This window comes from Carcharhinus amblyrhynchos, chromosome 7 (genome assembly GCF_965287045.1).
Source record: "Carcharhinus amblyrhynchos chromosome 7, sCarAmb.v2.hapA, whole genome shotgun sequence".
NCBI lineage: Eukaryota > Metazoa > Chordata > Chondrichthyes > Carcharhiniformes > Carcharhinidae > Carcharhinus > Carcharhinus amblyrhynchos.
In genome coordinates, this window is record NC_137330.1 from 21858993 (window position 1) to 21883860 (window position 24868).

Consider the following 24868-nt stretch of genomic DNA (forward strand, 5'->3'; position numbering starts at 1 on the left):
TTTGTACAACATAGTGCTACAGAGGGGACTGGTGCTGCAGGAGAAGGTGGATGAGAAATGCTTTGCATCTTCTGAAGAACAGATGGCCAGGATACCTGTAGATGTTCACCAAGTAGCCCAAGACAAACTTGCCCATGCATTTCTCACATCACCTGAGTGTGTGAAGCCTTGTGGTTTAACAATGCAGAACGACCATTCTCCTGTGCAGGGGCAGGTTCTGCATTTGTGTCCAGTGAAGCAGAGCTTGCAGTGTCCTGCACCCTCTGATAGGGACACTTCACTGCTATCCTTGTCTCCAACAATTAATGTTACTCACTTGACATACACACTTCCCCCGTGACAACTTACTAACTCCCTTTGATCCCCCGCTGAAGGGTGTGTTTCTGAGCTGGTGAAGGATGTGCAAGATTTGTGTGATGATTCTTCTACAGAGTGCACAACATCTCTGCAGAATCCTTGGCTGCCTCCTGCTTCAGCTGTTGTGTCATGTCTGATGGATGAACCATATGAATCAGAACTGACATGGCAAAAAGTTTAAAATGCTACCATGGTCCATGTTTCAGCTTATGGTGATAGCAACTCAACAGGAATGATTGCTTTGCTTTATACCGTAGCAGTGAGATTTCAAATCCTGTCACGTGATGTCTGGGGGAACCCCCCCCCCCCATTTTCCCATCACGAATGGCCATTCCACCACTCTGCTTATCTCCAAGGCTTCGTCCTCTGCAGTGGTCAGAGGTTGGAGGGTCACTCATCTTTTGTTTCCCCTCCCACCCGTCCCTGGTTCTATGGATCTTCTGTTCTTTCCTCTCATACAAAGAGAGAAAACAAAGTGCTAATTTTGAGGAATTGAATGTGTGAAGAATGGCAACATCTGTAGCAAGGGAAGCACAGGTGTGAAATGACAGTAAGATTAGGGTAAGTGTGAGCATTTGCTGCTCAGATGAGGATGTAAGGAGGTGGCTCGACAGAAGAATGAGCAGAGCTGCGAGATGTAGATGTGTGAGGGCTGTGCAGGAGGATACACAGTCAGTGCAGAAACTGTCACTCACCTGTGTTTCTCTCATGTGGTCTTTGAAACTCTTGCACAAAAACCATTCAGGTCTAAGGGCCCATACTTCCGCAGTTCATTTCCTCAGCCATCTCCATCCACACCTGCTTGGTTTGAGAGGCTGGTCTTTCTCCTGAGATCTATGGGAAGAAGCAGTTCACAACAGTCTGAGTCCTGCTTAAGTCCCCCACGGTGAAGAGCCGTGGATTAGCCTTTCCACATCTTGCTTCCATTCACGTAGCTGCTGAAACCTCAATAATGAAAGTAGAATTCAGTCATTCTGACTTCTGATCCTGTTTCTTTAATTAGAAATTTTTCCATTGTTAGGTTGTCATCACACCCACTCTCTGTGATTGTCCGGGAATAGTAGTCATGATGTGGATGTGCCGGCGTTGGACTGGGGTAAACACAGTAAAAAACACTGACCACAACACCACACAACCTTGCCACAGCAACCTTTGCAAGACATGCCGGATCATCGACACGGATACCATCATCACACGTGAGAATACCATCCACCAGGTACACGGTAAATACTCTTGCAACTTGGCCAACATTGTCTACCTGATACGTTGCAAGAAAGGATGTCCCAAAGCATGGTACATTGGGGAGACCATGCAGACGCTACGACAACGGATGAATGAACATCGCTCGACAATCACCAGGCAAGACTGTTCCCTTCCTGTTGGCGAACACTTCAGTGGTCACGGGCATTCAGCCTCTGACCTTCGGGTAAGCATTCTCCAAGGCGGCCTTCACGGCACACAACAGCGCAGAGTCGCTGAGCAGAGACTGATAGCCAAGTTCCACACACATGAGGACGGTCTCAACAAGGATCTTGGGTTCATGTCGCACTATCTGTAACCCCCAACACTTGCCTGGGTTTGCAAAACCTCACTCACTGTCTGGAGACAATACACATCTCTTTAACCTGTGATCAGTGCTCCTTCCACTCACATTGTCGGCCACTTCAAGACTTGAACAGCAGGTTAGGTGTAAAGATTCGCATTCTAATCAGTAATCTGTAAACAGTCTGTGCTTTATATGCTCTGTCTGAGGCCAGAACTCTCCATTCACCTGACGAAGGGTCTAACCCGAAAGCTTGTGCGTTTACTATCAAATAAATCGGTTGGACTAAAACCTGGTGTTGTCAGACTTTTTACATTGTCCGGGAAGCCCAGAAGTAGGATACTAATATTGTGAATGTTATGGTAAAGCCTGCTGCTGTAATGTCTGGGTTTCTCACCTGCTGCTGGCACCTACGAGTAGGTCAGTCCCTTTTGAAGTCTGCCCCTTGGTTCAGAGAAATTAATCCAGGTGGAAGAAAATCAAGAAATACACAGACAAGATCACAAAAAGCTCCCCTGAGCAAACAAGAAATGGTCACAACAAATAAAGAATTGGAAGAGTCCTGATAGAGAATTCAGTTCTCTAGGGAGTAGTCCTGCGAAGTCAGTTGCTACATCTTAAAAATGAGAATTTTCTATATTTTTCATTTTTAAAATCTGAACATTGTATTAAATTATAAAATCTCCCTTGCTATTGTATCTTACTGTGTCTTTGTTTGCAGTCCTAATTTCGTGGGAGCATTTTTGAACTGCTGTAACAACATATTGGCAGTGTAAGTTTCCCTGCAAGCTAAGTTGGCTCCAGATAACAACCCCAGTGCAAACAAAACTTATCGAGTCATAAGGTGTGTATTGGTTGCGTGTGTGGAATTTGGTCTTTTGCCCTGAGCCAGCACAAATATATTTGGTTAATGTTAATTAAGAGCTTATGCAAGAATGTTTTCCCTTTCTTAATGTCAGCATGACTCAGCAAAGTCATTGATGGTAACAGTCCAGGAACCACAACTGCCTGTGTGTTGTTTATCTCTATATTTCCGCTGGGAAAAGTTGATCTGATTTGGATTTCCAGTAGCCATTTGAAAGCTGGAAGTAATGCCAGAGTGGTGGGGACTAAAGCCCGCTATATAAGATTGAATGTTTTTATTTTTGAAGATGTGCTCGAGGTATGGCTGGAGTGAACCACACCAGGTTATATTTTGTATAGATTACAAAGAGACAAATGCCCTTTAAGATATATTTCTTGCTGACATACAGCAATTTTACCTTTTTTTTCATTAATTTTTTAAAAGTTGGTGCTTCAAAATGGAAGCGCCATCTCCCTCGCTGACCTGAAAAGGCTGCCTTCCAGCTTTGAAAGTCAACCTACTGCCCTTGATTGGTTGGTAAGCCTACCTCTGATCAATAATTGGACAATTCAGGGAAAATCAGTTAGGCAACTGTATCCATCCCACCATCCTCTACAGTTCAGACCATTTGCCCCCCCGCCCTGAGAGTGGGGTACCAAAGCTCACGTACAAAATCCTGTCTGTTGGCTGAGGTATAAAATCACTTATTTTGTTCATTTCAAAAGCTTGAGTAAAAAAGTTTATTACTTCGATCCGGTATATGGGAAGGGCCTCTCCAATAGCATTTTTTGGATAATATTTTAAGCCTAATCTAGTTTTCCAGCTGTTCATGTAAATGAAAAACTGTCACAATGCTGTTCAAACAGGAAGGTGTTTTCCCGCTGTCACAGCCAAGGTCTTTTCCTCAACTGTACAACAGCAAAATACTGTAGATGTTGGAAATCTGAAATTAAAAAACAGAAAATACTGATGAGGTTCAGCAAGTCGGGCAATATCAGTGGAGAGAAAAAGAGTTAACAGGCAGAATTTTTCCATGGGGTTCAGGACCGTGACACTCGGGCGAAAAGTGGGTTCCAACCCCTTACTTGCCGGCAATGGAAAAGGATCACAGATTTTACCGGGTCAATTAGCTATAGGAGATAGGTTTCTGATGCTGTTGGCAGGGATTGCAATGCTTCAATAAGGCACCAACCTCAAGTGCAGGTAGGGATGGGCCTAGCCAGCAATGCCCACATCCCATAACTAAATGAAGAAAAAGAGGGAATATCCATCCGTGGACTAGTAAAATTCAGCCCAAACTTTCAGGTTGGCGATCTTTCATTGGAACATTGATGTTGCCTGACCTGTTCAGTATTCCTGTTTTCATTATACTCCCTGAGATGTATTTGTTCACTCTATAATATCCTTCAAATGTCATTTATTGGATATGAAACACATGGGATATCATAAGTAGTCAAATCCACAGGCTACTACAATTATCCTGGTGAGTCTGTTATATTATTGAAAGTCCATATACATAATATCAACTGCAATGAGGTCCTAGCGCTGAATCTTAGTGACTAACATGGTATATCTCCATACAATCCAAAGAATAGCCATTTACCACAACTCTCTGATTTATGATATTTAGCTGATTTTGTGTCAATGGTGTTTCTTTCCCTTTTATCCCATGGGCATCACTTTTGCTCAGTCTCATGTGTTACTTCATCAAACATCCTTTGCAAGTCCATATACACACATCAACTGCACTGCCCTCCCTGCTAACTCATCAAAAACTTTTAATTTTAGACAAGTATGATTTGCCTATAACAAATTGGTGCTGGATCTCCTTTATTAGTCCATGCTGATCCAAGTTTTTGGCCTGATGTCATTTCACACTTGCACAAGTATTGATTTGCATAAAGTGGAATTTTTGCTATTGCCAGGAGGATGTTCTGCCTTGGAGAACTATTAGCGAATCTAATTTGCCAGCAAATCTCTGGTAGGTCCAGGATCAATGTTGCAGTGAGCTACCTGGAACTAAGTCCCAGGTGGTAGGAGACACAGGGTGGGGAGGGTAGGGTAGCCCTGGGGAGGTAGTGAGGAGGGTGATTAGGGTTCTGGGGGATAGGACAGAACGAGAGAGAGTCCGGAGGTCATTGGGCATTAAGAGGAGGGTGCATCCGGTCAGAAGCGTGTTTGTTGCCAGATCTGCTGAGAATTTTCAGCACTTTCTATTTCTATTACATTTCAAATGTTTCTCAGTTCTGATGAAAGCTCACAGACCTGAAACTTTAACTCTGTTTCCGTCTAACAGATAATGCCTGACCTACCAAGTACTTGCAGTTGCTTTTAATTTTGTGTATTTGCAGTATTTTGCCTTTTGTAGACCTTTAACTTGCTCAAAACCACCTCATCAAACAAGCTTTTAAGTCACTTGATTTAATACCTCTTATGTAGCTTGGTTGCCAATTTTTGTCTGATAACAATCCTGTGAACTGCCTTTGGGTGTCTTTAACTACCTTTAAGGCACTTTGTGATTGCAAATTTTTGAGGTTTAGATTTTATGGCAGCTGCTTCTGTGGAACAAGTCAAAGTTCCAGACAATTATGATCTTAGCATACATAATGACTGTGGTTACTCATGCCATAATTTCCTGCAATTTTCTCACCCTATTAATGGAAAATGCTGTAAGTATGCCAGTACTCTACCTCATGTGTTCAACAAATTCATTCCACATCCTTGAAATACAGCTTATGAGTTCAATTGTAATAAAATTAGAACCTTTTCCAACAATATCAACTGATGAAAATACTTTTTAAAACTCAGATGTATGATTGCATTGCTTATAAATGTTAACACTACATACCACCAATTAACTGGTTAATTTTTAGCTTCACATGAAATTGAATATTTTACAGCAGTGAACTAAAATATACCTGTTTAATCAATTATTGGGCAGTGCTACAAGTAACTTTAGACACACTACAAATTCTAAATTGTTCTGCTAAAATGCTTTATATGTCATGTTTAAACCAAGTCTTCATCTAGGACAGCAAGCTACACTTAATAATTGATGTGGTTATAATATCCTTCAGAATTTGTTGGTTACTATGATGGGCATTTCATTTCGATCTGTGTAGAATGGTTCTGCATGAGACAAAAGAGTTGATGTTTTACTTGTTCTTAAATGCATTGTTAGGAAAACAAAGGTAGTTTTATAAGATTTGAGGAGGAACTTCTTCACTCAAAGGGTGGTGAATCTCTGGCATTCTCTGCCTGTTGAAGTGGTGGAGGCTGCCTCGCTCAATATTTTTAAGACGCGGGTTGATAGGTTTTTGATAGGCAAGGGGATTAAGGGTTATGGGGAGAGGGCGGGAATGTGGAACTGAGCCACGACAGATCAGCCATGATCTTACTGAATGGCGGGGCTGGCTCGAGGGGCTAGATGGCCTACTCCTGCTCCTATTTCTTATGTTCTTATATTTGTATTGGTAACCATTTAGAAATAAGGTATAGTATTGAGTTATGTTTAACTTTAGGTTTTACTTTTCCAGGCACAGAAACATTTAGTTAGATTCACATTGGAAAAAGGTGTTTCTATGTTGGGGGTTGGTTAAGTTCCAGTTGTGCTTTTGAGAGGGCAATGGCATGAAAAATAAATAAAAAACATAAGCACGTGGATGCTGCTTAGCAAGAAGGGCATTGTAAGGTAGAGAAACTTGTTTTATCTAAATTGGTGGCACTTGAAGATAGGTGATAAGATAGAAGGCAGCTGTCACAGCTCTAATCAAAGCAGTGCATTCAGAAGGCTAGAAGGAACATCTCCTCTCTCAGCTTTGCTAGAAGCCATTCTATGAAGTAATGATGAAGAAAACCAATGCCAGAAACCTAAAGTCCAGCTAGTTAAGGAAACTAGAGAAATGAAGTATCCAAGAAGTCTGAAGGTAAGATAACAGAGACCAAGGTATTGTTCAGAAGAATTGAAGGAAGAGTAAACAAAGTGTTCTGAGTTAAAAAGACAACTGCAGTAACTCAATTTAAAGTAGGACAGCAGTCTTCAGAGCCAGTAGAAACATCTGGTGTAATTTTATTACAGTCTGGGAATCAAGGGTTAAAGCAATTGCGAGCAGTTTACACAGCAGTCAAGATAAATAAATCCTAAAAGGGCGATGTAAAAACCTGAACGGGATTCACTGTTAAAAGATGAGTGGAAGCTTTGTTTAAACTTTGTCATTTGGAAAACCTGGTCTGGATTTCAGAATGCAAACTATTAAGATAATGCATACTGAAGATTTTAAAGCGTGTTTTTGGGAGTGAAGTTTGGAAGCTCTCACATGAGGATGTTCAGCGGAGACATCCAAAAATATTCAATTGGGGTTCAGAGTGAAGAATGTATAGTGCCACAGTCATCTTGTGTGCTTAAAAGGGACTTTGTGGCTTTGCTAATTATTTCTCATTTTTACTTTGTCAGGCCCATGGACCAGCTGTCCAGATTTGTGCATAATTTAATACATCTTAATCTCATTGGGGAGCCAATGGCCGAATGGTTTAATCAATAGATTATGAATCCAGCAACTGAGCTAATGTTCTGGAGACCTGGGTTTGAATCCTGCCATGGCAGTTAGTGGGATTCGAATTCAATAAAAAAAATTTGGAATTACGAATCTACTGATGGCCATGAAAACCATTGTTGGAAAAACCCATCTGGTTCACTAACGTTCTTTAGGGAAGGAAATCTGCTGTCTTTACCTAGTCTGGTCTATGTGTGACTCCACAGCTACAGCAATATGGTTGACTGTAAACTCGGGCAACTAGGGATGGACAATAAATGCTGGCCAGCCAACAACACCCATATCCCACAAACAAATAAAAAAATTATTAAACAAATTTTGCATGCGTTGTACCCTCAAGCTTTCACCAGAAACAGTTCACAATGTAAATGGGAATAATTTTTGCATATACAAATGAAAAGGACCAAAGGTAACGCCAAAATAAATGTGAACTTAATGTCAGGTATAATACTAGCAAAGTACGAATAAAACAGATACATCTATATACTTATTTTTAAAAATTACAATATTGCATAATTTATGTATTGAGCTGTTAATAAAATGGGGAAGTGGTGTTGAGAGACTTCTTACAACTACAACCGCAGGATGTTTTAAGATGGAAGTGTACCCCTCTCCCTTGTTGGCAAGTAATTTCTGCAATTTCTGTAATTTCTGCAATGCTGGAGGGCATCCTATTACTCATATCTGAATGAAGAATCAGTAGGCTAGATCAATTGATCCTTAGTGACTAATTGTTGGAAGAAAGTGTTGTGTCTTGTTTTATGTCTGAAATAAATCAGAGGAAAACAGATTTTTAAAAATATTAAATATTTGTGTCACTGATAAGGCTATAATTTCTTGCCCTTTGAATTGCCTTTGATCTGAGTGTCTTTGTAGGCCATTTCTGAGGGGTATTTAACCAGATTGCTGTAGATCTGAAGTCACATGTAGGCCAGTCAAGGCAAGTATGGTAGCTTTCTTTCACCAGGCAACATTAATTAACCAAATGGGTTTTCAACAACAATTGGCAATGGTTTCAGATTTTTATTGAATTCAAATTTCACCAACTGCCTTGGGATTCAAATTCAGGTCCTCAAACCATCACCCTGGTTCTCTAGAAAATCAAGGCTGAACAAATCTCCCTCAGAGTGCATGAAGATGCTGCAGGTATAGGTATGGAACCTGTAGTTAAATAAGCTGATCTAAAGTGCATAGCTGCAGGTGTGAACTGTGCGACAGCTATTGTTATCATGGGAAGTTCTATTGTGGTGCCACTTTGCAGGCATGACGGAATGGAAAAGCAAAAAGTGCATAAAACATAATATAAATGATTACTAGTTGGTCACTTGTGACATTGCAGGTGGGAACTCAAGGCCAAGAGTAATCTTCAGGTGAAGCAGGGTTAGAGGGGAGGAAAATTAGACCATAGATGTTTTGTCCTCATATTTCCACTTTTATTTCCTATGTCCGCATTAATAATAGAAACTGGCCATGTAAACCTTAGCACACTCCAATTATATTCTGCGGCCACCAATGCTGCTGCATTGTCCCTGTTGCACTGGGTAACGAGTTTACATATTAAATTTCCATGATAGGAACAGAAAGTAGTCCACTCAGTAACAGATTATGACTGATCTGTATCTTAACTCCACTGACCTGCCTTTGTTGCCTTCATACACTTATCTAATAAAAAATTACCAATTGACATTTTCAAATGAAATTCTCAGAAACATTTTGGGAGTGGAGAGTTTCAGATTTTCACCACTCTTTGTAAGAAGAGGTCAGAGTGACCAGTCTAGCTCTAATTTTAAAAATTATATCTCTGAAAAGTCATAAGGACTCACACTGTTAACTGTTGCTCTTGCCATAGATGCTGCCAAACCTAGCGCATTGTTCCAGCATCTTCTGTTTTTATTTCAGATTTCCAGCAGTTATACTATTTTGCATTTATATTATTAAAATTATACCTACCTGTCCTGAACTTCCTCACCAAGGGAAATCATTTTTCTCTATCTCTATCATCAACTCCTTAAATCATCTCGACAGAAATTAGATCAGCCTTAAACTCTGTATTCAAGGGAATACAAACCTAGTATATTTTTCCTCATAACAATCATTTTAGTCTCAGTATCGCTCTGGTTACTTTCCCACTGCACCAAAAAATCTTGCACTAATATATGTCTGTTTTAAACTGAGCAGAAGTGCTCCAGCTGGAGAGAGCTTCATATAACCATAATGTAACTTCAACCGTAACAGTGACAGAAAAATGTGTTATTAGCTTTCTAAATCATCTTTGTATCTGTCCACTAGTAATTTCTCAACTCAACCCCTTAACATCTGTGCAAAACCCACAGTTGTTAATTTCTCAGCAGTTAGAAAACACAATTTTCCTTAGGTCCAGAGACTATAATTGTAAACATGGATGTAAACATAATTGTAAACATAAAATGGTAAAATTGAAGTAAAATATTAAATCCAGCCCTCAATTTGCCATTTTGTTTAATGAAACCATGGTAAATGTGTGGGGTTACAGGGTTAGGCTGCAGGGGAGAGCTAAGGTGAGATGCTTTTGGAGTCGATGCAGACTCGATGGGCTGAGTGACCTCTTTCTGCACTGCCAGAATTCTATGAAATTGTTATATTTTCTTTCATAACTAATTTTAAGCAATATTTTCACCACCTATTTTGTGCATAAGATATTTGCAAATCTGGCTGTTGGTGGTGCATGTGAATTTTATACAGGATAGAAAGTTGCAATGGCCACATATCTTGCAACCACACACCTAATTACATGTATTGGAATAAAGCTTTATCTTGTTTTACGGTGGAATCTTGATAACTTAAGAAAACAAAGAAACTGATTCAGATTAAAACAGGGTTTTTGAATGGTGATAATTCCCACTCAGCCCTCCATCTACTTTGCCCTCTGCCCTGTCCTCTACCCTGTTCCACTTCTACACTGCTCCCTACTCTATTCCCGCTTTGTCTCCTTTACCCTGTCACCTGCTCTGTTCTTACCACTTCTATCCTGCCTTGCCACCATCTCCTCTACCTTGCCCGATCCACAAACTGATCCCCACTCCCCACAGACTGATCTCCGCACCCTCCAGCAGGAAAACAACGCTGAGTCATCGGGCTCGAGTCGCCAACCGCTAACATCAAGCGGCTCGTGGATCGGAAACACGAGCCAAAAGCGGTAGGGTAACAGGGTCGCGTGACGTTGGCGGTTGCCCTGGAGACTGCGGCGCCGGGGGGGGCAGAAAGAGGAGATGAAACGGGTTGAGGGTCACATTGATCATTGCGCACGAGATGGCGGGGCTGGGACGTGTGGAAAGGGGGCGGGGGCACCAGCGGTTGGGCCGTTGCATTGGAAAGTACAGGCGCGGGGCAAGGCGAGGGGCGGGGCCTCACGGGGACGGGGGCGGGGGGGAACGATGCAGATGGCTGATGATCGTGCTCGAGCCGGCTCACCAATCCGGGGAAGGGGGGCGGAGCGGCTCCGGGTGATGTGTGAATGTTTGGGTGGGGGCGGGGAGCCGCTGGAAACAAGTAAGGGGGGGGAGGTTGTGAGCAGCGCTGTTGGGCGCGTAGAGGCCAGGAGGAAGTGCAGCAGGGCAAGAAAGGTGCTGTTACGGTGCCATCCATCGAGTGCGAGGTTGCCTTTTTGGCACGGTTTACTGAGCAGGGGAGCACCCAGCGGGAGGCAGCTGAGCCGCGTCGTCCATTGATCGGTCTCCACGGTCCCGAAAGCTGTGAGTATGCCGCTCCGAGGGAGCCCGTTCCCCCTCCCCTCCCCTCCGGCTCGCTGTGCTGCGTTTCGGGAATCGGCTTGGAAATGTCTGGTGGGGAGCGCCGGTTTATGGACTGACGTTTGAAAACGCCGCTATCCGTGCTGAGCGCCGCGGCGAATTTTTCAGCATTTGGGAAGCTAACCCCCTCCCCCTCTTCTCTATTTGTTTTTCCCCCCCCCCACCTTCTCCTCCTCCTCCTCCTCCTCCAGTCGGTGGTTATGGGTCTGCTGTCGGAGGGGTCGCCATTGAACTGGGAAGAGACGAAGAAGTACGCTGATTATGTCCGCAAGCACGGCATCATCCAGTTCCTCAACATCTACCACAAAGTGAAGGACCGGCAGAAAGACGTGCTGAAATGGGGAGACGAGGTAATAGGGGGAGGGGGGGGAAAAAAAACACAACACAGAAAGGGGTCTCCGATCACCGTTGAGACGTCGTGGTGCCTGTTTTCATTCTGGAACTATATCCGTCTTGTTCAGTCGAGAGAGGTCCAACACGCCAGATGGGCTGCGAGAGAGAGAGAGAGAGAGAGAGGGGGGGGGTGGGGGGAGAAGAGAGACACATGGAAGGTTCTAGATAGACTTGCTGCAAGCGGCTTGTTGGTTTCTCGGTACCCGAAAGAGAAAAGTTGATAGTTCAATTGTTGGGGAGGGGAGGGGGTAGGGAGAGGACGACCACCCCTATATATATGTATATACACATATATACACACACACACGCAGTCAACACACACAACATCCAACCTGTCGTTTTGCTGTCACAACCCTGGACAAATCTTGTCATCACGTCGATGGTCCACTATAAAGTAAATTTCATTACATTATTAAACACCACCGCCCCCCCCCCCAGCCCCCACCAGTTAACTAACGTTCTGGATGGCAAATGTTATGAAGGATGGTGAAGCGAAAACATTCAATAGTGTCGACGCTAGAAGTCTATTGGAAAAACTCTGCAAATGCCCTAGGGTCAGAGGAGAGAATAATTGGGTGGGGGTGGGGGCGGGGGGGGGGAAGAGGAGTATGTGATGACTACAAATTGTTGGCACGGATGTTGTCAGACACCCCTGAGCATTTTGTTTAAAACGTAATAATATTGTGAAACCCTTACAAGGTATAACGAGAAATGTGGGTTGACTTCGAATGTTTAGAAGCTGAAGTATGGCGGTTCTAAAATGTAGGTATCCTTCATTCAACACCCTGTGAACTCTGGTACAGAAGACGGGGGAAAAAACGTCTTATCTTTCTCCAATTTGGCATTTTGCAGTGTTTTACAACTAATCGTATAATTTTGAAATGTAGTCATTGTATTGGAAACACAGTTAATCTGGACAAGAGTCCACAAACTGCAATAAGGCAATGGTCGAATACTGTTTCAGTGACTGAATATCGGTCAGGACACCAGAGTATAACTGCTATTTCCTGCACAGTGCAATGAGATTTTTCATATCTATTTCAGAGTTTAAGTCTGTCTTCACTAGTTGTTGTGAGACTTCTTACTGTGCCCAACCCTGTCCAACGCTGGTATCTCCACCTCAATTTTACAGTAGGCTGATCCTTGGTTTATATTTACTTGTTGCCTGTGGTAGTTTTACATTATTGATTGGTATATGGTTTCTGGATGTCTGCGAAGATACCCTTGGAAGTCTGAGTATGCTGCAAGGGGGTGTTAACAATTGAAAATTGATTCCATTATGTAAGTCATTGCTTGGAAATTAGTCTGATTTGATTTTTGTCACATGGTCTCACACTTTTCAAAATACTTTGATAAGCTGTCTGAGATACCAGGAGTTTTTGATGCACCAATTAATATTAATTAATAAGCTATTGTTATTTACATGAAGCCATTTAGCACAGAACAGAGAGATCTGTCAGGCATCTTCCCCCAGCTACAGCTGGCCTTCATGGACTGATCGCTCTTGCATGGACTGATCCCAGTTGCAGATTCTGCAGCATGTCTCCCCTCCCAAACCCCTTGGCACTGCCCAAGGGCCAATTCCCCTTCCCCCGACCTCCCGGGGTGGGGAGCCTCAATGGCCTCTGTCCTACTGGCGAGGTCACCTACACTTAGTGTAGGAAAGAAAACCAGATGCTGCTTACTGTCTTTGATGCTCGTGGAAAATACTTTGGTTTTTGTTTCTTGTCGACTGCCACTCTATTCCCATACTTTTTTACTTTTCCTCTTCACCTCATCTCAACTTATTTCACCTGGCTTTTATTTGAAGACCTGCTCTGCCACTCGATAAGATCATAGCTGATCTGATTGTGGTCTCAACTCCACGTTCCTGCCCACCTGACCTTTTAATCCCTTTGCTTGTCAAGAATCTTAACTATCTCTGCCCTAAAATATTCAAAGATACAACTTCTACAATCTTTTTCTGAAAGAGGAGAATTCCAAAAAATCCTCTTGCCCTATCTTAAGTGGGCAATTCCTTATTTTTAAACTGTGACCCCTAGTTCTAGATTGTCAAACAAGAGAAAACACCCTTTTTGCATCCAATCTGTCAACACCTCTCAGGATCTTATCAGTTGTGGCTTTTCAAAAGGAATTCGATAAATACTTGGAGCAGGAAACATAGCAAGGTTATGGGGAATTGGGACACTCTGAATTGGTCTGTGAAAGAATTACAAGCTCGTAGAAACATTGTGGCTGTTCTGCACATTGGATCCATATAAGCTAAAAAAAGAGATCTATTCAGCCTAGTAACAACCACCTATCAGTCCATAGCCCTGTGTTTACTGCATCTCAGTGCATATCCAAGTGTTTTTGTTAAATGAGTGTTTCTGGCTCTACTGCCCTATTCAGTTAGTTCCAAACTCCCACCATTCTTTGGGTGAAAAACTCCCCCTCCATCAATTGCTTTAAATCTATGCCACTGGTTACTGTTTTCTCTGCTTAAGTAATTATGTCCTCCTTACTTGATGTGTCTATGCCACTGAATTTTACACACCCCAATTAAATCACCCCATCACCACCTCCTAAATACTTAGTAAAATAAGGTGTGTGTTTTAAAATTACTTGTATTATTTAGAAAGATGCCAGATTTTTTTGGTGCGTGAGACCATAAAACATTAAGACCAGAATTGGTCCACCGAATTTGTTCTGCCATTCGGTCGTGGCTGATATGTTACTCATCCCCCATTCTCCTGCCTTTTCCTCATAACCCTTAATCAAAAACCCATCTATCCCTGTCTTAAAGACACACAATGACATAGCCTCCACAGCTTTTTGTTCCAAAAAGTTCTGCAGATTTACCATTTTCTGGCTGAAGAAATTCCTCCTCATCTTTGTTTTAAAGGATCATCCCTTTAGCCTGAGGTTGTGCCCTCTGGTTCTAGTTTTTCCTACTAATGGAAGCACCCTCTCCACATTTACTCTATCCATGCCTCGCAGTATGCTGTAAGTTTCAATAAGATCCCCCCCTCATCCTTCTAAACTCTTGAGTACAGACCCAGAATCTTCAACCATTCCTCACGCGACAAGCTTTTCTTTCCCTGGATCATTCTTGTGAACCTCGTCTCAACGCTTTCCAAGGTTTCCTTAGATTTGGGGACCAAAACTGCTCTCAGTACTCCAAATGGGGTCGTATCAGTGCCTTATACAACTTCAGAAGTACATCCCTGCTCTTGTATTCTAGCTCTCTTGACATGAATGCAAACATTGCATTTGCCTTCCTGACTACTGACTGAACCTGCACATTAACCTTTAGAGAATCTTGAACAATGACTTCCAAGTCCCTTTGTATTTCTGATTTCCTAACCATTTTCCCATTTAGAAAATAGTCTGTGTCCATTCTCTTCCAAAGTGCATAATCTCACGCTTTTCTACATTGTATTTCATCTGCCACTTCTTTGCCCACCCTGCTAACCTGACCAAGCCCTTCTGTAGCCTCCCTGCTTCCTTGATGCTTCCTGTCTCTCTGTATATCTTTCTATCATCTGCAAACTTAGCAACAGTGCCTTCACTTCCTCCTTCCAAATCGTTAATGTATAGAGTGAAAAGTTGTGGTCCCAGCACTGATCCGAGGCGTACCATTAGTACCAACTGCCATCCTTAAAAAAAATCCTTTATCCCCACTTTCTGCCTTCTGCCAGTCAGCCAATCCTCTATCCATGCTAGGATCTTACCTTTAACACCATAGGCACTTATTTAATCGTCTCCTATGCGACACCTTGTTAAAGGCCTTCTGGGAATCTAAATAAATCACTAGTTCTACATTATCTTGTTACCTCCTCAAAGAACTCAAACAGATTTGTCAGACATGTCCTACTTTATCAAGCACTCACAATACTCTGCAATCTCATCTTTAATAATGTGTACTCTTGTATACTGTGTACCCTGTGCATGTGTACTCTGAGCTCAAATAGAAATGTTGAACGTTCAGACTGTTTCCACAGTGATGCTTTTTAATTAATCAAGTTGATTTTCCTTCAACTTGTGTTGTGGTCAAGAGAGAATGTTGTGCTTCTCTATAAACTTTAATTGTTTTTATCTGTGATCTGAACCTGTTTTTTACCTTTTCAATAGATATGCTTATCCAAACAGTCATTTATTTATAAATATTTTTGTTAAATACAAATTGTGCACACACGTTGTGTGTTCCATCAGTCAACTAAATGTTCGATTTAGGCCATAATCTCCCAATATTCTAGTAAAAACTGAAAGGTTCTAGTTGTGGAATGATTAGCTAGCCTTACGCTCAAGTCACAATGTTTGTGCCCTGGACTAAAAGATGATTCAAATCATACCAAATAGAAGTCATTCTTAAAATTGGTATACTTTGACTTTAAGTATTGTAAATGCTATCTTGATACCTGTACATGATTGGAATACATAGGCAACTGTGGTTGGGCGTAATAGGCTTCTATACCTCAATGCTTCAATATTGGCTTGCTAGCTGTTTTTTATTCAAAAGGGATATGGAGCACTTGCACCTTACTGTAACTTGAATGTGACTTTGTTTTGGGTGATCTTGAATCACTCCTGATAAATTGACCTATTCTTGGGACTGGTTAGGTTATTACACTAGATTTTGAAAACCATACAAACAAGCCTGCACAGGATTAATATTCCAGCCATAATAATAATGCAGGTGAAATTAACATTTGGACAGTTCTGAATTTTGCAGTCTTCGTTTCATTGTGAGATGGTGGAAGTCCTAAACCGTTGCTCTGCAACTATGTATTCACTCAAATTAATCAAACTTACACTGATGCATTGGATGGAATTTAAAGGGATCGGCAAGGGTAATTCAATTAGAGATTGTCAATTTAGCATGTTTGAAGAAATTAAAAGGGGAAGCAATGATCCAATTATTGATAACTTGGACAAACAGAAGGCAGAATACAAAATTGATCTGATCCATATGTCTTTAATGTCTGCTGATAATATGTTAGAAATACAGTGTCAGTGGAAGCAGGAAGTTGCAAAAGGGTGTTGATAAATTTAAGTGGGACAAAATTGTGCCAGGTGAAGTTCAGTGTTGGAAAGTGCAAGAGTTCCATTTTACACCTAAAGCAAGCTTGATCAAATTTTCTTCTAAATGCTCGGAAATGAGCGAGTAGTGTTTTAGCGATCAAAAATCATTAACAACTAGTGAATAAATATATTAAAAAACTTAAACTAGTGGAATGTAATGCTCTTACTTGAAGGAATCTGAAAATTCTAGATTAATCTAGGAAATTAATAACCTAAGACAAACTTGAATATTTTGAGCTGTAAATTATTTGGCAAAGGTAAGTGTAAACTTGAGAGAACTTCCCTCATTGGAGGGTAAAAATTAATGTAGGGAAAAATATTAAAACATTTCAAATTAGTGTCAGGAGAGTCCAGCTGCTTTGGTCTGATTTCAATGCTTATAAATCATGTTTCTTTTTAAAAAATGGAATTGCCAGTTTTGCTTTGAACTCCTGTGCAAAAAGTGTGCAGAAAAATCAAAATTCCTTTGAATGTTGGTTAAAGGTTTCATACTTGCTGGTTATTAAGTAGTTAACCATGGATTATTATAATAAGGAATAGTTCTGTAATTTATATGGGAAATGAGGATCACCAGCATTTCTCGCACAGTCAATGATACATTTGAAACTGAACATTACGTTCAGTAAAATGTAAGCTAAGTTCTTGAAAAACTGAGGAGAGGGACAAATATAATATATGTCATCACACACTTGGAGTTAATTATGAAATATGCTAAATATGTTGCAGTAATTTGGAGTGTCCAAATTTGAGACTTGAAGAACTTTGCAGTGCAGAATGAAGGCATTTGGCCTATGTGCCAACTTCATTCAAATAACTGGGCATAGTCCTGCAAATTTGTCATTTTGAAGTATAGCTCTGATTCTCCTTTGAACTTTAATATTGAATGTGTTTTCACCACCTTTTCAGCTAGTACAATTCAGGTGATAGCTCGTTATATATTTCACCACTGGCTCTTTTACCAATTGCCTTAAATTTGTGTCCTCTGGTTCCTGACTCACTAGAAATGATTTCTCCTTATGAGGAACAGCAATATATTTCCAAGTCAATACATTGAGTGGCTTGGAGGGGAACTTGCAGGTGTTGGTGTTCCCATGTATGTGATGTCCTCTTCCTTCTAGATGGAAGTGGTTGTCGGTTTGGAGAGTGCTATCTAAGGAAGATTGTATAGACGCTGGACAAGGTGCAGAGAAGATTTACAAGGATAATATGCTACATGCATGGATATATGTTTTAGGAAAGGATTGACAGACTGGATCTGTCTCTTGAAAAAAGAATGCTGAGGGGTGCCCTAATAGAGGTCTTTAAAATTATGAAGGGTTTGATTGAGTAGTTGAGGGAAGTTGGACATCTTGAGGAAGATGGTTATGATGGTAGATTTTAGATGAGAAAAGATGGGAGAGACTTGAGCAGACAACTGGTTTAAGCCACTCGGCCAGATCTGGATAAACCACCAAGCACTACTGTTCTCTGCCAAAGTTATCTAATTAACCTGAATGCAAAAATAACACCCTGCTTCTCTTCATGACACTGTAAACCGTTTTCCTACACTTTCATATGAAGGTCGTCAACTTTTTTTGTCTCCAATCATCCTGCTGTTTCCCTCTCTTTATTCCCCAGCCCATCGCTCAAATTTTCCCCACCCTAGTCCAAACTTGCTTCTTTCTCTAGTTTCTCTCTCATTTTCCCTTACAAACTGCTCTTGCCTGAGACACACCCCACCTGCTACTTTGGCCTTGTTCTCACCAAATTGATATTATCATCCCTGTCCTCAACAGCCAATCCTTGATCCTTTGTCCTTGCAAATTACAGCCTCATCTCCTTTCTCCCTTTCCCCTCAAATCTTTGATCATGTTGTTCCCTCCCAAATTGGTGGCTACCTTTTCCCAGTATCTCGTGTTTAAATCCCTCCAATCAGCCTTCTGCCCCTGTCATGGTAATGAAATGCTATTTACCAAAATCACAAGAAGCATCCCACGTAACTGGTGGGAAGGTATTCCTCCTGACCCTTATTGATAAGTTTGTATCACTTGAAACAGTTTAATCACACTGTTCTCCTTTGCGTATTTCTTCTGCCATCCAATTGAGTGGCATTTTACTCAGTTCATCTATTTGCTTTCATCCACCTAATTATAGCCAACGACAAACCTGCCATGGCTATTTCCTCTACTCTCCCACACTTAGTTCAGAAATACTCCAGGATCTATCTTTGAAGCCTTGTATTTCCCGTCTACAGTATGCCCTGTACAATGTAATCTGAAAGCACAATGCCAGGTTGTATATGTGCACTGCCCCTCTCAATTCCTCCACTACCTCTAAATGTCAGATTATCTGTCTGATACTAAATGAGCAGAAATTTCTCCCAACTAACTACATGTTGAGTAAACAGAAGCTGTTGCCATCAGTCTCCCACTACAGACTCTTTTCTCTCTGTTCCCTTCTGCCTACAGCTGTTTGAGACCACGTTCATATCCTGATTTGTTTGTTTTGTCATCTGTGATCTGACTGATGTTAACTCTCCACTGGCAACTCACCTCCTTTACTATGTGTACTCTTCCAACCAAACACCTCCTCAAGATACCTGTGATCCTCCAATTCTGACTTCTTGCAAATCTCCAGTTTTAATCATTGTAGCTGGTGGCTGTACCTTCAGCAACCGAGGCCCTGGCCTCAAATTCCCTCCCAAAAGATTTCCATCTTCCAAACTTGAAGTTTTTGAAAATCTACCTCTTTGACCAAGTTTTTGTCATGTGTCCTGATATTCCCACAATGTGAAAGTGTCAATTTTCATAATACTTCCCTGTGGTTCCTTGGAACATGTTAGTATGTTAATGGCAATGTATAAATACAGGATGATGTTTTTGTACTTGCCTGTACCAGTTAAGCATTCATTCTAGCAAAGTCTTCACTGTATGCTTGTCTTAATATCATTATTGTGGCGCACAGTAATGTTCAGCTGGGGTCTTAACATTGTGTAGTGGTTATTTGTCTCGAGATAAAACCTAGAACCCTGTTGGCTTTTTTTTTATATAGCCTTAGCTTGAGTTGCTGCCTTCGTGAAACTCGAGTCCCTCTGTATACCTTTAACCCAAAGTCCCTTTGCTGTTCCACAGCACTGGACCTATTTCTATTCAAAACATAATTTCTTTTTTTGACCAAAATGTGCCATCTCATTGAATTCCATCTGTTACTGTTTAACCTGTTGCTCAAGTTTTCTTTTGGTTTTAAAAAAATGATACTGCTTGTGGTATCATCTGCAAACTTTGACACCCATTTCCTATCAGAATATATCGAAGTCTCCAATCTAAACAGTGATGGAGTGGGGTTTATCACATCGCACAAACTCGTATTGCTGTAATCTCTACAGTCATCCATTTGATTTTGCTTTTATAATTGCATATTGCATTGGTCTTGCAAATGCATTTATGAAAAATTGCTGCATTAATTATGCAACACATTTGTGGAAGTGTTATTCCAGATAAGTAAGGCATAGGTTTGTTAATACTTCAGACATACTTTGTAAGCATTAAAAACAAAGATTTGAGCAACATTTTGGTCCTGCATCACCTACCCCTCTGCAGTATTCCCTTTATCTGTCAACCTTCATTGTGAATATAGTCCACAAGAGAACATCCACTCTCCTTGTGTACAGAATTCCCAATAGCCACAATGCTTTGAATGAAAAAAATTCTCTTGATCTGAATTCTAAATGACTGACCACAGGCTTTGATATCCATTATTCTACTGAGCCCCTTACTTTATATTTCAATGTGCTCGCGCCTCATTCTCCACTACAGGGCAATGTAGACCTGGTCTACTCAATCTCATCTCGCAGCACAATACCTTCATTACCAGAATCAGTGTAGTAAACTTTCATTGCCATCCCTCCATGGCAAGTACATATTTTCTTGGGTAAGGAGACAGCAATTGTGCTTGTGCTCTTACTTTCTTTTCGTGGGATGAGTGTCACTGGCAAGGCCACAATTTATTATCCCTAACTACCGTTATCAAAGAGGTCTTGAGCTGCCTCCTTTTACTGTTGCAATCCTTGTGTAGATATAGCAATAGTGTTTTCTATGAAGGGAGTTCCAGGATTTTGACATGAGAGCAGGGATATTGTTCAAAACCAGGATGGTGTGCGTCTTGTGTGGGGAACTTTAAAGTGGTGGTATTCCTACGTATCTGCTACTGATGTCCTTCTAAGTGACATGTGACTGGTTTGGAAGGTGCCAATGGAGGGTTTGGAGATGTTTTTGAAGAACCTTGTGTTCCGAGCAAATCCTTTGTAATAAAGTCAAATGTAACATATGCTGTCAATTGCTTGCCAGATGTGTATATTAGTTTTGTGATTTGTGTGCAAATACAATTTTTTTTAACCTTGTGTGAAACTTTTAAATAATCAAAATCTGGCATTGATGTGTTTTCTTGGGCATTTATTTCATTGTTCTTTTGTAGGATCGGGCCTGTCTAAATTAGCTGCCACTTTTCTACAAGCACAGTTTTGCTATTCAATCAATGCACCTTGTGTGTTTGGCTCACAGGATAGATTTGCTGGACCATTGAGAAACTTGCTGTCATCTCTGGACAAATGAATTTATGTTGATGCACTTGGGGATTCTGTCACAAGCCAATTGTTGCAGCTGATTTTTCATTTAACTATATAATCCTTTAGGCCATGAAAGGGCTATTGCTGCTATGTTTTGTGCAATTGACCATTTCAAGTTGGGTTACCTGCCATGTGTTTTTTACAGAAATTTGACCACAAAACTTTTTAACAAGTGTTTATACTGTGGAAAAACTGTTGGACATGAAGTTGATGTAAAATCTGAATAAGAAAATAAAACTTGGCCTAAAAATAAATTATTTCCATAATCTGAAAATAAGGCTAGAAAATCTCAGCAGATCTGACAGCATATGTGGAGTAACAGTAGAGCCAATGTTTTGAGTCTAGATGACCCTTTGTCAGAGCTGGTCAAGGCGAAATCTGAACGAAACTTGGTTTCATGCACTCCAGTGATGTTTAACCAGTAAAGTTTCTAGTATTGTTTTTACGATTGCAACCTTTTTATTTTGTATGGGTACAGCTGCCCAGGTCAACCCCTACGGATTCTATTCCACAGGTGATGAAGGAGCAGTGCTGTGTAAGCACCTGACTCCAAATAAACCCTGTTGGACTTTAACCTGGTGTTGTGAGACTCTTACTATGCCCACATCAGTTCAGCACTGGCATTTCTATCTCGTTGTCAGTGACCTGAGAGATTAATTGGCAGCCATGAACACTTGTCTTAAAAGGATATATAGTCCTAATTGTCTACAGGGCTTTAATTTGTATCTACAATGCAAATGTAGCAACTTCACTGCTTAAACAGGTAGCAGAATGTGTCTTGTGATGCTAATGGCTGAGTAATGCAACTTGGACAGCAACTTCAGGATACTACTTATTGACTCTTTCCTGATTTGGAACAATGAATTGACAAGGACGTTGTTTTTACTGACCAACACTAAATCTCCCTTCCCCTTTTACACTGTCTTCAACCACCAAAGCCATACAGGGTCTGCCCCTAATGCTTTAGCGTGTACACCACATCCATGGCAGTCACTGTTTTGCACTTGGTGTGTTCAGTGTAGGTCACCAACTCCCTGATCACATTCTCCAAAAACACCTTCAACACCTCGTGGACCTTGTCGTAGATCAAGCCAGAGATACGCTTGACGCCTCTACAGCGAGCCAGATGTAATGCCTTGAATATTGTCACGGAGCACCTTGTGGTGCTGCTTGGCTCCACCTTCACCAAGCCCTTTACCACCTTTTCCTCTACCTGACATGATCAATACCAAACAATCAATGGCAAACCTGTGCAGTGACATGATCTGTCTCAAGTGGAATGCTGGGGTCACCTTTGTTTAGAAGAATTTTTTTATGGGATGGGGACAATGCTGGCAAGACTGTTTTTGTTGCTGATCCTTAATTGCCCTTGAAGGTGGTGATGAGTTAAAATGGGATCATGTTTTGAAAATAGTTTGCGAAACATTGCCATAGTCCTATGCTTCACTTTATGTACCGACACCAAGATCATGTACTATTGTTAGTTTGGACTTCTTTCTATATTACATGTACTAACTGCATTGAATAGTGAAATGCTGATGTCATTTGGTGATTTGATATGAATGTGTTGATCCAGTCTTAACAGTAATAGAAGGTAAACAAAGGAAAATTGTCTCTGCCCACTTGAAGGTTAATAATTCCACCTATTTGAAGTGGCCTAGAAGTATTTGCATTTCAGATCATAGGTCATGGTAAGACTTTTTGCCTTCAGCCACTCTCCTGACCTTGAGGAAAAACCCTGTAATCTGATCCTGCGTTGGTTTGTTTTGAGTTCTTCCCCTTTCAAAGCCAATCTCATGGCAGTGAAAATCACATGGCCCTTGTATTCAGGGTGAAGTGTTAATTAACTATCCTCTAGAACCCCGACTTCAACCTAACCTGGAATTAAGTAGGTGGTTTAAAGTAGAGTCTTAAGAACTTTTCTAACATCTCCCTGTGAGACTTGAAGACTAACACTCTATGCACAGTGGCCCAGGTTATTGTTTACCACAGAACTCCTACAGTGCTGAAGGAGGCCATTTGGCCCATCAAGTCTGCTCTGACTCTCGAGTATTTTACCCAGGCCCCTGGTGCTGAGGCACCCCATGTCACCTAGTTCTGAATATCTGGTGCTGCCTTAGAAAACACCCACCCTCCCTACTTTTGACAACCAAGCAACCCAAGCTTGTTGGACAGAATGCAGAACAGGTCACACGACTGCCTTCTGTCTTTGCTTTGTGACGTTCATGAGACAATTCCAAAACATTTTACAAGATTTTGGTAACAGTTTGTCCAACTTACCATAAATGGAGATGACCATGCAGTTTTTAAAAAAAATTTCTTCCTGACATATAAATGAATGCTCATGAAAATAAAATTAAGCCTATATTATGCGAGTAGTCGCATAGGAAAAAACAACTTGGGAATTCTTGAGCAACTTGAATATAACACACTCACTATTTTGAAACTTAGCTTGAGTATTCAGATCTTCTCGTTTGGATCAAGTGCATCTTTTAAGTTTGCTGGATTGAAAACTAACTGGCACAATTTGGATAAATGATAACAAGGTAAATATTTGTGTTACTTGGAGATAGTCTTCCAAGAGACATTCGGTGTGAACGATTAAAAATGGATGCAAGTGACCGTTTCAAGTTCTTCAGTTCTCTTCGTGAGGTTGTGTTGCAGAACTTGAAGGTGAAGAGCCATTGATGCTATCAGTATAGTTAGCAAGGTATCTGTATACCCTTTCCCTATTTACAGTAATTATGTGGGCTATTCTCAAGTCTTTGGAGGAAGAGACATGTCATTTTTGTGATCTGTCGGCAAAGATGATGTGACTTGCTGGCAATCGGAGAATCCGACGTTAATCTGCGGATTCTCATTTCTGATGCATCAGCCCTCTATTATAACTAATACTGTGCTACTTCAGTGCTAATTTAGGGATTTTATTTTGAAACCAAGGCATTATGTATCCAAAAAAGTGGCAATTTTAATTGCTGCAGTTGTCTATTGGACGAGCTCACATTTATAATTTGGTCATTTTTTAGTATTCATCTACAGTATTCTGTTACTGATGTGGTTTAGTGATAATGGCCACACTATATCACTCTGGAATTCTAGCAAGTGTATGAAATTAAGCAGACCAATTATTTTTTCCATTTCACTGCCATTGTCATTTAACACATTTGAAAATTGATCTGTCAATCCAAATTCTTACAATTAAAATATGCACTTGTAATGTGTGAATTCAAATGCTTGGATTTTCAAATCAAATAAATAGTGAACTGTAATTTAAGTTAATTGACTTGTATTTCATTTCCTGTTGAAAGCTGCCTTTGTTCTTGTCACTTATACCGCGTGGAAATTTTTAGCTTTTTATGAAAGAACTTTTTTTATTCTTGAGATGGTGTGCACGATGCTGATGAAGCCTCATTTTATCCACTTGTCCTGAGAGGATGGTACTGGACTTTGCTTGACCTGCTGCATTTTTTTTGTGCAGTGGTGTTAGGTAGGATCTTTGGGATCCTGATACTAATGATCAAAAAAGAGCATGATGTTAGTTAGGATGTATGCGACACTGAGAAACTAACTTAGTGGAGCTGGTATTCCCACAGCATTGTAGATATTAGAAATTGCAGGAGAGTGAGATACTATCAAAGTAACCTTTGTCATGTAAATTGTGTATCTACATTGTGCTGGTGGTGGAGCTATGACTGTTGAGACCAGGGGTTCTAGTAAAGCAAA

General features: G+C 40.9%; 1 protein-coding gene across 2 annotated transcripts in view; it reads left to right on the top strand.

The window, feature by feature from the left end:
* Positions 1 to 6522: 6522 nt before the first annotated feature.
* gclc (glutamate-cysteine ligase, catalytic subunit) overlaps positions 6523 to 24868 on the top strand; it is a 74935-nt gene continuing 56589 nt past the window's right edge. Inside the window, exons 1-3 of one of the 2 annotated variants that reach the window (XM_080192025.1) lie at positions 6523 to 6670; positions 10366 to 10472; positions 11277 to 11435. In XM_080192025.1, the coding sequence (XP_080048151.1) occupies positions 11286 to 11435 (150 nt within the window). In that variant the 5' untranslated portion in view covers positions 6523 to 6670; positions 10366 to 10472; positions 11277 to 11285. Of the gene's footprint in view, positions 6671 to 10365; positions 10473 to 10821; positions 11029 to 11276; positions 11436 to 24868 lie in introns of those variants that run through there. The other variant, XM_080192024.1, reaches the window with a different exon arrangement.